This window comes from Pteropus medius, unplaced genomic scaffold (assembly GCF_902729225.1).
Source record: "Pteropus medius unplaced genomic scaffold, Ma_sr-lr_union100, whole genome shotgun sequence".
Classification (NCBI taxonomy): domain Eukaryota; kingdom Metazoa; phylum Chordata; class Mammalia; order Chiroptera; family Pteropodidae; genus Pteropus; species Pteropus medius.
The window spans coordinates 26,536,255-26,550,431 of NW_024349801.1; the positions used below are offsets into that span (position 1 = coordinate 26,536,255).

General features: G+C 33.2%; 1 protein-coding gene across 2 annotated transcripts in view; it reads left to right on the plus strand.

Annotated features, from left to right (window-relative positions):
- Window positions 1-14,177, plus strand: part of UBR1 (ubiquitin protein ligase E3 component n-recognin 1) — a 103,488-nt gene that overhangs the window by 48,600 nt on the left and 40,711 nt on the right. For both annotated transcript variants that reach the window (XM_039888354.1, XM_039888355.1), the window contains 8 exons: window positions 2,392-2,455; window positions 5,220-5,344; window positions 7,204-7,256; window positions 8,396-8,498; window positions 8,969-9,017; window positions 9,407-9,561; window positions 12,147-12,246; window positions 12,827-12,936. In XM_039888354.1, the coding sequence (XP_039744288.1) occupies window positions 2,392-2,455; window positions 5,220-5,344; window positions 7,204-7,256; window positions 8,396-8,498; window positions 8,969-9,017; window positions 9,407-9,561; window positions 12,147-12,246; window positions 12,827-12,936 (759 nt within the window). The remainder of the gene's footprint in view (window positions 1-2,391; window positions 2,456-5,219; window positions 5,345-7,203; window positions 7,257-8,395; window positions 8,499-8,968; window positions 9,018-9,406; window positions 9,562-12,146; window positions 12,247-12,826; window positions 12,937-14,177) is intronic.

Here is a 14,177-nt window from a genome sequence, read left to right on the forward strand (position 1 = left end):
GAGCCAACTCCAGGACTCACACTGGTGGCAGTGGACCGCAGTTTCTGGCGTGGCTTCTTGAGGCAACTATAAACACATTATCTGTGAATTGCTTGCTGAATGTTAACAGGTGGCCCCAGAGGGGCACAGGCTGGGGCTAAACTTGGCCTGCAGCTGAACCCCTCTCAGGACTGTGCCACTGGACACCTACTACACAATGCTACACTAAGACCGGGAGACTTAGGAGCTTTGCTTAGTACATAGAAACAGACACAGAAAAGCAGCCAAAATAGGAAGACAAAGAAACAGAAACCATATGAGAGAACAAAACAGAGATCCAGGAATAATGGAGTCAAGCAATCTAATAGACGCAGAGTTCAAAACACTGGTTATAAGGATGGTCAGTGAATTTAGGGGAAGAGTAGATGAACTCAGTGAGAACTTTAACAAATAGATTAAAAAAAAACAAACATAAAAATAGAAATAGAAATTATAAAAGGGAACCAATCAGAAATGAACAACACATTATCTGAGATGAAGAGTATATTGGAATCAACAGAGTGAATAAAGAAGAGAATCAAATGACCTATATAGAGGATGGGGGAGCCAAGGACAGTCACTCAGAACAGCAAAAAAAAAGAAGCCAAGACTATAGTAATAATTTAAGAAGTGTATGAGACACAATTAAATGTAAAAATATCTGTGTCATAGGGGTACCTGAAGGAAAACAAGACATTGAAGAGCTATTTGAAGAAATAATGATGGAAAACTTCCCTATCCTGGTGAAAGAAATAGACATACAACCCCAGGAACCTCAGAGAGTCCCAAAAAAGATGAACCCAAAGAGACCCACACCAAGACCGATCATAATTAAAATGCCAAAGTATAAATACAAAAAGAGAATCTTAAAAGCAGCAAGAGAAAAGCAGTTAGTTACCTACAGGGGAGCACCCATAAGACTGGTAGCTGATTTCTCAAAACTATGCAGGACAGAAGGGCTTGGCACAAAATATTCAACGTGATGAAAACCTAGGATCTACAACCAAGGATACTTTATCCAGCAAAGCTATCATTTAGAGTTGAAAGATAAAGAGCTTCCCAGACAAAAATAAGCTAAAGGAATTTATCAACACCAAGCCAGTATTATAGGAAATGTTGGAGGGATTTCTTTAAGAAGAAAAAACATGTATCAGAAACATGAATAAAGAATGGTAATAACTACATTCCTATCAACAAGTACCTCAAATGGAAAAGAATTAAGTACTCCAACCAAAAGATAGAGTAGCTGAATAGATAAGAAAACAAGACCCCTACATATGCTGCCTACAAGAGACTCACTTCAGATTAAAAGACATACAGAGACTGAAAGAAGGGGATGGAAAAAGCTATTGCCTTGATGGACCTAGAGGGTATTACGCTGAATGAAGTAAGTCAGGTAGAGAAAGACAAGTATCACATAATTTCACATACATGTGGAATCTAAAGAAAATAACAAAAATGAAAGTAAACTCATAGATACAGAGAATATTTTGAGGGGTACTAGATAGGAGGGGGGTTTGAGGAAGATGGTGAAAAAGGGCAAAGGGAAGTACAAAGCGATAGTTACAAAATAGACATGGAGATATAAAGTGTAACATAGGAAAATAGTTAATAATGTAATATATATGTAGGAGGAAGAGGGGTACTAGATTTTAATGGGGTGGTCACTTTGTGAGTTTTGTAGATCTCTAATCACTATGCTATACAACTGAAACTAATAAACCACTATATGCCAACTATGATTTTAAAACCTTATCAAATTGTGCAATGTAAATACGAGCAACTAATTGTCTATTATATTTTAATAAAGCCAGAAAAAAAAAGTAGCTCTTGACTACTTTGAATTTATGAGTCACATTATTTTATTCTTTCAAATTAGGAATCATTTGCCAAGGACCAAAGAATAGTATATAAAATGCAAAGTAATTTTTAGTGATGTTTTATACTTAGTGAAAATGAATATGTAATTTACTACAGTGCTTAAACAAGAGGTGTGTTAGAGAAGGGTACTCTCACCATTGTTGTTTGGTATCTGTTTGAAGCCACTATCTCACCAGCCCAGGTAAGACGGAAGCCAATAGTAGAGGAAAGGTTAAAGATTAGAATTAGTTTGTTGACTTGTTTTTATGGGGAATAACGATAATGAAAATAATAATATTTAACAATTGTTATTAACTTCTTATTATGTGTCAGGTATTGTGAACCTCATTGAATTTGATGTTGGAAAAGAAATTATTCACCTCATAATTCTCTGTTGCTGTGGTCTAAAATAAAATACTGGACTGGGTGGACCATGAGTTTGATCCAGAAATGTATGTTTTATAGAGGTTTTTGGTTCACATGCAACTAATTTATTGTTTTTTGATTCTATAGGATTTGATTAAACAGTATAATACATTAATAGAAGAAATGCTTCAATTCCTCATCTATATTGTGGGTAAGATTAAAACGTTTTGAAATAGTACATGGGTTACTTTTTATTTATTTATATTTATATTTATTTTTATTTTTTTTTATTTTTTACCCTGCTTCCTTGCCAAAATTTTACTGTTTGTTTGGGGGCTTTTAATAGAAGGTCTTAAATAAGGTTGTTTTTTTTTTTTAAAGAATTTTTTTAAAAAAATTTAAGTTTATTGGGGTAAATTGGTTAATACAATTATATCATTTTCAGGTGTACATTATCATTTAACATCTGTATATTCTATTATGTATTTACCACCCAAAGTCTAGTTTGCTTCAGCTACCATATATTTGATCCCCTTTACCCACTTTACCCACCCTCTAAACCCTATATTAGACCCCCCATTACCCCATGTACCTCCCCCCATCTCCCCTACCCCACTAGTAACCACTAGTCTATAGTCCTCTGGTAACCACTAGCCTATAGTCCATGTCCATGAGTCTCTGTTTGTTTGTCCTGCTCATTTGTTGCTTTTAAATTTATATCCCACATATAAGTAATATCATGTGATTTTCAACTTTTTCTGTCTGGCTTACTTCACTTAGCATGATTATCTCGAGTTCCATCCATATCGTTGCAAATGGCAGTATTACATCTCTTCTTATGGCTGAGTAATATTCTACATGGGTTACTTTTTAGAAAGAACATTAGTAAGAGCTAAAATTTATCATTTTACTCTTCTCCCAAATACAGCATAGAACTTAGTTACATATTCATGTGACTAATATGATTAATGTGTTTAGAAACCCAGCTTTAAAAGAGCACAGCTATCTTTATTTTTCAATATCTGATTCGTAACTGTTTTGACTTGTTTATAGAGGCTTGGAATATAATTATTATAGTTAGATAGAAGTGTAGATGAAAAATACCAATATATTAAGTGCTAATAATTTTATATATATATATGAAATTTCAATGTAACATAGGTCTAAGTAAAATACACTTTCATTGTGTCAATCTATTGTTTTTTCATGCAAATATTGGCTATACTTTTACTTTAGTATATTCTATGTTATAGTCTCTGTTAGAGATTTTACCAGCTAAGTAAAAGTCTTTGACTTCTCGTTCTGGCTCTTGCTTCTTACTGCAGCAGACTCTCCTTTGTATTAATATTTCCTAGTGGAGATTCTAGCCACTAGTTAAATCTGAAAACATGGGTTTGTTTATTTTACTTGTTTGTCAGAAGGCTAGTTGTAAACTAGCTGCTTATCTAAGCAGGAAGTGTGGTAAGCTTTTATTGCTAAATGAGATATAAATCTTTCAGGTACTAACTCTTCTTGTCTAGAATATTCCATAGGAAACCGATGGGGAAAAAATGGAGAAAATCTGTAAAAATGTGTAAAAGATTTTTAAGTTAATGATATACATTATTAAATTATAAAACTTTGAGAACTTTTGTATTCTTAGAATGCTATATGAAGAATCCTATATAGTACTGTACTATATTTTTGCTGTTTTCTCTTTTTACTATTATTTTTGCTGTTTTATGTTTTTACTATTTGATTATTGCTTCTATTTTGCTTTTGCTGTGTTCACTCAAATTGTTTTGGGTTTTCCTGCTATGTGATTTGAATTTTAGTTAAGACTTGCTATATTCCTAAATTCATCAATTTCAGGAGTCAACCTTATAAAATATGTACATACATATAAATGCATATGTATATATATGTGAGTATATATGTATGTGTATGTGTGTGTGTGTATAGCCTCTAATTTTGTAATGGGAAAAAGAAACATTAAAAAGTAGGAAAAGATTGAGATTAGGAATCAGAAGATCTAGTCTTGGCCTGGCTATCAGCTGTCAAGAGCATGCCATTTATATTATTTAGGTCTCAGATTCCCAATTTGTAAAATGTGAAGGTAATCTACATGATCTCTAAGGTTCCTTCTAGCACTAAACTTCTAGAGGATTTTGTTTTTGGTGGAAAAAAATTAGAAAATTACAAAGTGCTTTACAAATATAAAGAAGAATGAGTCTTGAAAATGAATTCATTTAACAAAAAGTCATTCTTTGGCTAATTTGTAGAGTTTATCAAGTCTGTTAGGCAAAGGACCTTCTTGTAGATATCATAGGACATATGTTGTACTATTGAAAATCAGTGGTGATGTAGGGCCAGATATTGTAAGCCTTCTAGTGGCAATGAAAATTAGGTGCTTTTAACACCAATGACATTCCTGTACTTAATTTAGCTATTTTTCCCTACATTTGACAGTTTATTGAAATGGAAAATGGAAATCTGGTCACGTGGGCATTTTAACAACAGCGGTCATTTCTGATACATATTACTGTTTTGTCATCTAACCCATGAAGACATTATTAAGTATTTAGTTTTTCAGTTTTTGTTTTGTTCTTTCTTAAATAACAAGTAAAGACAAAATTGAGGAAGATCTTGAAAGCTATTGTTCGGCAATCACCACTGCTCATTCAATGCCATCTGCCTTGTTTTCTGGATTAGAAACACATGCTACTTTAATTGAGGGTCTTTGTTTATAATGTGTGAGTGTGTGTGTGTATGTGTGTATAAGAAAGTTAAGTGAAGGCCTGTGTTTTTCAGATCTCTTAATTTTTCTTCATCTTTTAGCAAATAGACTTGTGTTATTCAGATTTAGAAACGTGTCTAGATAATTTTCAGTACTTCTTTCATAGACTTAGTTTAATGCAGTGTTCTGTGCATAGTGCTCCTGGTGGGACAAGATTTAAATAGCAATTAATTGTTTTACTTTTTATTGTTTATATTAGGAGAACGATATGTACCTGGAGTAGGAAATGTGACCAAAGAAGAGGTCACAATGAGAGAAATTATTCACTTGCTTTGTATTGAACCCATGCCACACAGTGCCATTGCCAAAAATTTACCTGAGAATGTAAGACCAATTTTATTTTTTACTCCATTTACATCAGGATGGGATAGTTGTTGTTTTCTTTTTCTTTGGTTAGAAGCTACTTTGAAGTTTTAGGAAAATTTGTTTAGCAAATTTTTTAGATGTAAAACTGTTACCATTCATTTTTTTAGTGGTATAAACTTTAAGTCTGGGCTTTTGGGCATTGGGAAACACTTTAGAAACATTCTGGCTAATTAGGAGACTTTTTAGAGCAAGAAACTCCCTGACTTTTTGTTTACTTTCAAATAAGATTTCTCTAAAGGAAAAGGGGGCTCCCTGAAACACTGAGATTATTTGGTTAGTGTGTTAGTTGAAGTCTTCTGAAAAGCAAATGTCAAGATAAAAACATTTAAGACTTTATTAGGAACAATGCCTATGAGAGAAAATGGTGAGGAAGCTAAGAAAGGCTGAGGGAGCCATCAGACTGTGATGCAAGTATGACTCCAGGTGAAGGAAGGAGGGGAGGAAGTTTAAATAGATGCATCCTAGACTGCTGGCTAGCCTAATCAAGGTTTGATGCCTTTCCATGTCTCCGAGAGTGAGCCTGCATTAGTACCTCTATTCCTTTTAACTGGAGGTCTGCAGGGTGCATTCTCATGGCTGCCATGGGTGATATTTATGTTTTTATATATCCTGATATTTAAATAATAGTCCTTAAGATTATGAGTCTCATATTTTTTCTCCTGAGATTTAACTTTGAATTAGAATACTATGATTCTTAAAAGAGAATTAGACTTATCTGTACTATCAGGGCTTTCCAGAGAAGTAGAATAGAGATAGACTTTGACTATTGGTCATTTTCCCCCCAAATTCTTTGTATCTATTTCCATTCATTGTTTTAAAAAATTAATTTATTTTCCAATTACAGTTGACTTACAATATTATATTAGTTGTGGGTGTACAACATAGATTAAACATTTATATACCTTACAAAGTGATCACCCCATAAGCCTAGTTTCAGTTTCATTGTTAACTGATTCTTAAACTGTAACCATTTAGCATATCACTTTCATAATTTTTGTATATCCATCCACCAATTTTATAATTATGAATACATTTTAAAATCAATTTACTTACATTTTCCTTAACATCTTTATAAGCAATAATAGCAGTGAAATAGTAGGCTTGATATTCTGGATTATTTTTTTACGAATACACATGAAAATAAGGGAATAACTATTCAGAATTTTAAAACTACATAACTGTGTGCCACTAAAGTAATTTCACATACTGCTAGTGATAGGCATATCATACTTTGCAAAAAATAAAATGCTTTAGTGCATACCCTAACTTTTTACTGCCTACCCCAAGTACCTTTTTTTAAAAAGGAGTCTAAATTTTTAAATTTTTATAGGACTCTATGATCTTAGTTTAGTATTTTGACTAGGTTCTTATCCTGATTTTAAATGACCTTATTAAAAAAAATCCTTGTTTAAAGAAAAGTTCAGGTCAATCAGACAAAAAAATTTTGTAATTGTAAAAGCCAGAATACATTTGGACATCTGCATATGTGTTTTGCTGTACATCTTATTTATTTTGTTACCTTGGTTTAGTACATAATGGGCATGTGCTTAAATGATGTGGATAATGAATGTGAGGACAAACTTCGATAAAATTTTTTCCTTAAGCAATTTATACATAGGTCATAACCTTTGTTAAGAAATTAATCTCTCCAAACAAAGCTAATTGGGTTTAGACCAAATTTTTTATATCGAAAATTGATCTTTTTTATTGTATACAAAGTGCTTCAGGAATGTTGCTGAAAATGTATTTCGGTTCACAATAAGATTAAAAAAAGTTATTACATGAAAGTAAAAATGACAAAAATATTGTTTCAACAGGAAAATAATGAAACTGGCTTAGAGAATGTCATAAACAAAGTAGCCACATTTAAGTAAGTACTTTATGTTTATTCTGAGAGGTAGAGATATTTGTTCTTATGCTTTGGATACTTTGTAGAAGCGCTGAAGTTCTTGACTCCCAAGAACAGAATGAAGTTCAGATTAGAAGAACAAGGGACACACAGTAGGCACTTAGTACATGTTTGTTGAAGAAATGAGTATTTTTGGCAGGTGAATGAGAAGTATCCATTTGTGATATTAGGTGATTTAGATAGTGACAAAGAAACTTTTCCACTAGTCTCTTTCCCATCAACTAAACCATGACTTCATTTATTCTGTTAATTTGTATTTTACATACTAATTTTAGACTTTTCTTTAGTAGATTTAAAACAGTATTTTACAGTCCTTCAATTCTTTGAGATATATAGAATGGAAATAAGATTTTAAGTGGATTAATTCTTGAAATTTAAAAAGCTGATACTGGCAGTGAATTTCTACTTGTTATAGTATTGTATTTATAGATAGATTACTAGTTTCAAATAACTTTCAAAATAGAATGTAGCTTTTTTAATGCTCTAATAATGTTAATGAAATATTTCACTTAATAATTAGATAGAAACCAAAAGCTATTTAAATGTACAGAGCAAATATGGTGTACTCCTTTTGGCCTTGATACAGTATAGAGGATTCAATACTGTATCTTCATCTACAGTGCAGTATAGAGGATTCAATACTGTATATATCTTTATAGTGCAGTATAGAGGATTCAATACTGTATCTTCATCTACAATTTGCTGAGGACATGATGTCTCACTACCATTTTAGATTTGATCTTAGATAATGCAGTATATTTTAGTTAACAGGTAACCTTTAGGCTTCAGAGGCTAATAAAGAAGCCTTCGGGATTTAAGAAGAGCATTGAATGAGTTATATATAGTATAAAATAAACTTTCTCAGATTTATGTAATTATGACACATAGCTTAGCTATTATCAGAACTTTGAGCTTACAGTGTAGGTTTTTAGTTTTACTATTGGAATGAAATTTATCATTTCAGTTTAAGCAAGCTGAATGAGATATAATTGGTTTTTTCCTCTAGATTTTGACTTAGATTATTTTTTAGTTTCTTATTTTGTCTGTGTTTTGTACTTTCAGAACACTGTAGTTCATCTCTGTATTTTCTGTTTATTTAGGAAACCAGGTGTGTCAGGCCATGGAGTTTATGAATTGAAAGACGAATCATTGAAAGACTTCAATATGTACTTTTATCATTACTCCAAAACACAGCATAGCAAGGTAGGAAAAGGTATCCTTCAAAAAATAAACCTCAAATGTTTTATGCTTTCTAACTCCATTGAAAAATTCCTGGTTTTTCTGTAGTGTCATACTGGTACCTTAATAGAGGCCATTATCTCACCCAAGAAATTAAAATTGAATCAATAATTGTTATTTAGTATATAGACAATATTTACATTTTCTCCATTATACCAAAAGTAGCTAAATATTGTTGACTGAAAGAATGGGAACTAAATTCTTGAGGAGGGATATTACCAATCTGTTCTGCAGTGGCCTTACCTAGGACAGCCATTTTGTTTCTGGAAGAAGGTAGCATTTTGAATACTCACTTTAGTATATAAAATATTTAGGTAGGTTGGTGGATCTTTATCGCCTGCTTCAAAGTATTCTATTTGTTTCATGCTTGCCAAGCAGTATATTTAAAGATTGACCTTTTTTTTTTTTATATATATATGTATATATATATATAGGCTGAACATATGCAGAAGAAAAGGAGAAAACAAGAAAACAAAGATGAAGGTAAAAAGTGAGATTCTGAATTGACTCATTTTGACCATTTTCTGTGGTTTTGTTATCAGCCAAGCATATAGTGTTTTGTTGTTTATTGAGAGTGGGCAACTACTGGAAGTGCAAAGAATCCTTTGTTTCACATATTAAGATATGGCCTATATCAGTGATGATAGGATTTTAAATTTATAGCAAATGGAATTTATTTTGGGTGATTGATAGAGTTACTTATATTTCCCTTGACATTGATGTTTTCAGTGCTTTAAAGGTAACAGAAATTATGTGTTGTTTTTGCATGTAATGTATGATTTTGACATTTGAAATTTAGCATGTAGGATAACCCAGATAAATAAAAATGTACCTGTTTGTCTCTTCTACTATCCATCTCCCACCCTCTATAGCATTACCACCACCACCACCTCCTGAATTCTGCCCTGCTTTCAGCAAAGTGGTAAATCTTCTAAATTGTGATATCATGATGTACATTCTCAGGACCATATTCGAATGGGCATTAGACACAGATTCTAACCTGTGGACTGAAGGGATGCTCCAGATGGTACGTATACCTTAAATATTTTCTCACCTCATAGAGTTCATGGGGGTCTGAAGAAGATCCCTGGTCTAACTTTCTAACTTTAGTCAGAACCACAACTAGAGCACCTGAGACCTTGGGGTCCATTAAAAACAGCCTAGGTGCGATATAAATTTCCTTAGTGACATATTCTCATGTTTTTAGCATCTTTACTCTTGGGAACCATTCATTCATTCATTCATATATTTGTTTCATTTTGTTTTTTTAAAATGGCTGCTCTTCCTAATAATGGCATGTTACTATTGCATCATAATTTTCTATATTTTTTATTTCACTTGTATTATGAGGAGACAGTATAATAAAGATTTGAAGACAGACAGGTCTAGGCTTGAATCTTGGGTTAGCCCCAATTTCTGTTTAGGAGGAAAGAATAATTTCCCCACTGGTAAAATAGGTATAACTAGAATTATTTCATAGAATTGTTATGAGAATTAGATCATTAAGTGGAAGTAGCTATTTTTTCTTGATACCGTTACAGAGAAATTACTCAATAATGTCACTTTTGTTAGCTATAACTGAATATTTACTTAGCACCTGCCTAACTAAATTTTCTTTTTTCCTTGGCTATTGTTGGTGTGGAGGCTAAATGCTGTCATACTGTATGTGTATCTCAATTTTTGTTATAACAGTGGAAAATAACAGGCAGTAAAAAATTTCACACCATAGCTATATTTGCAATCAAAAGTTAGAATTTCTCTCCCTGCTTCCCAGTGCTCTGCCTAGGAGATAAGCATTGTTAAAGTTTTGTATCTTCTGGAAATCATTCCAACATTAGTGCATATAGGTCTACCTCATTCTTAATAGCTGCATATTCCATTGTATGGATATCTATAATGCATTTAACTAGTCTCCTGTTAATAGACATTTAGGTTGTTTTTAGGTCTTTGTATAACAAAGAACACTAAAATGAACATCCTTGTACAAATATCTTTGCATATTTGAGTGTATCTATTATACTAATTCCTAGCAGTGGGTCTGTACCTTTATATTTTTGTTAGATATTGTCAAATTGGCCTCCAGAAATTGGCCACTGATTTACTTTTCTATCAGCAGGGTGGTGGAAAGTCCTGTTTCCCAACACTTTTGCCAGTTCTTTATTTTACTAAATGTTAAATTTTTTGCCACTCTAATAGGTAAAAAAATAGGCTGATGATATTTCAACTCACGTTTATTTCCTATTTATTTTTAACTTTGTTTTACGTTTATTGGGGTAACATTGGTTAATACAATTATATAATTTTCAGGTGTTCATTATAATTTGATATCTATATATTCTATTGTGTGATTACCACCCAGAGTCCAGTTTCCTCCAACTACCATATATTTGATCCCCTTTACCCACTTCACCCTCCTCAAATCCCCCTATATTTGACCCCGTTTACCTTGTCTACCTCTTCCCTCCTCCCCTACTCCCTACCCTCTGGTAACCACTAGTCCGTTGTCCATGTCCCTGAGTCTCTGTCCTGTTCATTTGTTGCTTTTAAGTTTATAGCCCCCATATAAGTGATATCATGTGATTTTCAACTTTTTCAGTTTAGCTTATTTCACTTAGCATGATTATCTTGAGGTCCATCTAGGTTGTCACAAATAGCAGTATTTCATCTCTTCTTATAGCTGAGTAATATTCCATTGTATATATGTACCACAGCTTCTTTAGCCATTCATCTATCATAGGACATTTCAGTTGCTTCCATGCCCTGGCCACCGTGAATAATGCTGCTATGAACATCGGTGTGCAAATGTCTTTTCAAATATGAGTTTTCAAGTCTTTGGGGTAAATACCCAGTAGAGGGATTGCTGGTTCATATGGTAGATCCATTCTTAGTTTTTTGAGGAACCGCCATACTGTTTTCCATAGTGACTGTACCAATTCGCAGTCCCACCATCAGTGTATGAGGGTTCCTTTTTCTCCACATCCTCTCCAACATTTGTTATTACTTGTTCTGTTGATTATAGCTATTCTAACAGGTGTGAGATGGTATCTCGTTATGGTTTTGATTTGCATTTCCCTAATAGCTAGAGAAGTTGAGTATCTTTTCATATATATATTTGTTGGCCATTTGTATGTCCTCTAGGGAGAAGTGTCTGTTCAGGTCCTCTGCTCATTTTTTGATTGAATCATTTTGTTGTTGTTATTGAGTCATATGAATTCTTTGTATATTTTGGATATTAGGCCCTTATCGGAAGTGTTGCTTGCAAATATATTTTCCCATTCAGTTGGTTCTCTCTTTACCTTCTTGACGATTTCTTTTGTTAAGCAGTAGTCCCATTCATTTATTTTTGCTTTTACTTCCCTTGCCTTTGAGGTCAAATTCATAAAATCTTCTTTTAAGTCCAAAGTCCTTGTTAACTCACGTTTCTTTAATTTTAAGTGAGGTTGAAGATTTCTCATATGTGTTGTTAGCATTTCTTTTTCTTTTTTTGTAAACTGCTTGTTTTTAATCTTTGTCCATTTTTTGCCTGTCAGATTGCTTATTTTTATATCTCCATTTAAAATATATTTACCTAAAGAAGCACAGTTTTAAAAATCTCATATTTTTCTCCTTTAGGCATTTCATATTCTGGCATTGGGCTTACTAGAAGAAAAGCAACAGCTTCAAAAAGCTCCTGAAGAAGAAGTGACATTTGACTTTTATCATAAGGCGTCAAGTATGTTTTAGTCTAAGTGAATGATAATGTGTTCTGTTTGCACTGTTTTCAACCTGGAAGAACAGGATAAGTTTAGATTAGATTTTTATTAAGTGTTACCTGATTAAGGATTTTTTCAAAGCAAATTCCAGGTATATTGATTATAAAACCAAGAAGAGAAAAGCATCTCATTTTCTATTTACACGCTGTATTTTTTAGATCTTTGAAGACATCATAAACCTATTCAGTTTGTTGATATATCAGTTCCCACTTTCGTATTTTTGGAGCTTTGGTTTTCATTTAAGTACTTTTACTAGATGGTGAGCTCTGTGGAGGAAAGGCAAGAGACAGATAATTAAGGGTAGCTTTCACTTTGCAGCCCCAGGGGAAAATGTATAAGAGAGAAAGTAATTCAAGTTTTTCAAGTTTTAGTACTTAGTACTTCATGTAATTGTGGATTCTTCATTGAAAAATTAATATAGTTAAGGGATCAATTGCAAACTCTGGTTTTTCAGTGTGAATAACATAACTATAAATTATAATTTTTGTATAATTATGAAGATATATATTTATGACAAGTAATTTTTGTGTTTTAAAAAAGGATTAGGAAGTTCAGTCATGAATGCTCAGAATATACAAATGCTTTTGGAAAAACTCAAAGGAATTCCCCAGTTAGAAGGCCAAAAGGACATGATAACATGGATACTACAGGTAAACCTGAAAAATAAACTGATTATATCTTTGTTTAATTATTTAAGAATTCTCTCTTGCCTCTAAAATTATACCACTATAGTTTTCAATTGTCAAGTCATTTACTACTGATTTTCATGGTAACTCCTGTATTTTCATGTTAGTAATTCTATTTTCCTTATGTTTTAATGGAGGAATTAAAATGAATTCATTTGTGTTATTATTCAGTCGCACATATTGAATGTCTGTTATGTGCTGTGCTTATTTCTAGACTCTGAACAAGGCAGATAAGGTGCTTGCTGTCATGCAGCGTAGGTACTACTTGAGATAACAGACAATAAACAAGAAAATACCAGGATAATTCAGTAGATGAATGGGGGTAACTTTAGATGGGTAATCAGAAAAAGCCTCGCTTAGGAGGTGACTTTGGAACTGAATGACAGGAAACCAGTCTTTCAAGAATCTGGAAGAGTACTCTAGAAAGGGAACAGCAAAGCAAAAGCTCTAAGATGGCCAGAAAGGCCAGCCTGATTGGCGCACAGTGGTGGGGAGGGAGAGAAAGGTAGGCAGCAAGGTCAGAGGGGCTGCCAGGAGCCAGGTCATATAGGATGTTACAGGTCAGGGTAAAGTGGTAGATTTTATTTTTGAGTTCAGTGGGAAGCCATTGAAGGATTTTAAGTGACATTCTATCTTTTTACTAGATCACTTTGTCTGCTATGAGGTGAATGGATTATAGGGACAAGAGTAAAATCAGGGAAATCATTAGAAGACTGTTGCAGTAATCCTAACTTTGGCTAGGATGCAGATGGGGAGAAACCGGACAGATTTGATGGTATAATCAGGTATAATTTGATGGTAGAATATATAGAACTAGCTGATAGATTTGATGAAAGGGGATAAGGGGAGTCAAGTTGTCAAAGATGACTCCTAGATTTGGAGCTTGAACTATTGGATAGATGGCCGTGCCTTTGGGGAGGAGTGAATAAAGATTAGGGAGTGAGGGGCCAGAAATGTTACTTTAATTGAAAACCCTCCACTTGTAAACAAGAAGTCAAGGTTATGGAGTTTCCCTTCAGTGTATTTATTAAAATATCCTGATGTTATCAGCTGGATATTGTTTCGGTTGTTGGACTATAGAGTGGTTATTTTCCACATTCATATCAGTTGGAGATCTTTGTACTGATTCGTACTTCAACAAGTCAGCCCTTTTTATTATTTAGAGACATTTCTTACGCAAGCTTAATTGGACATGTAACTCTAAG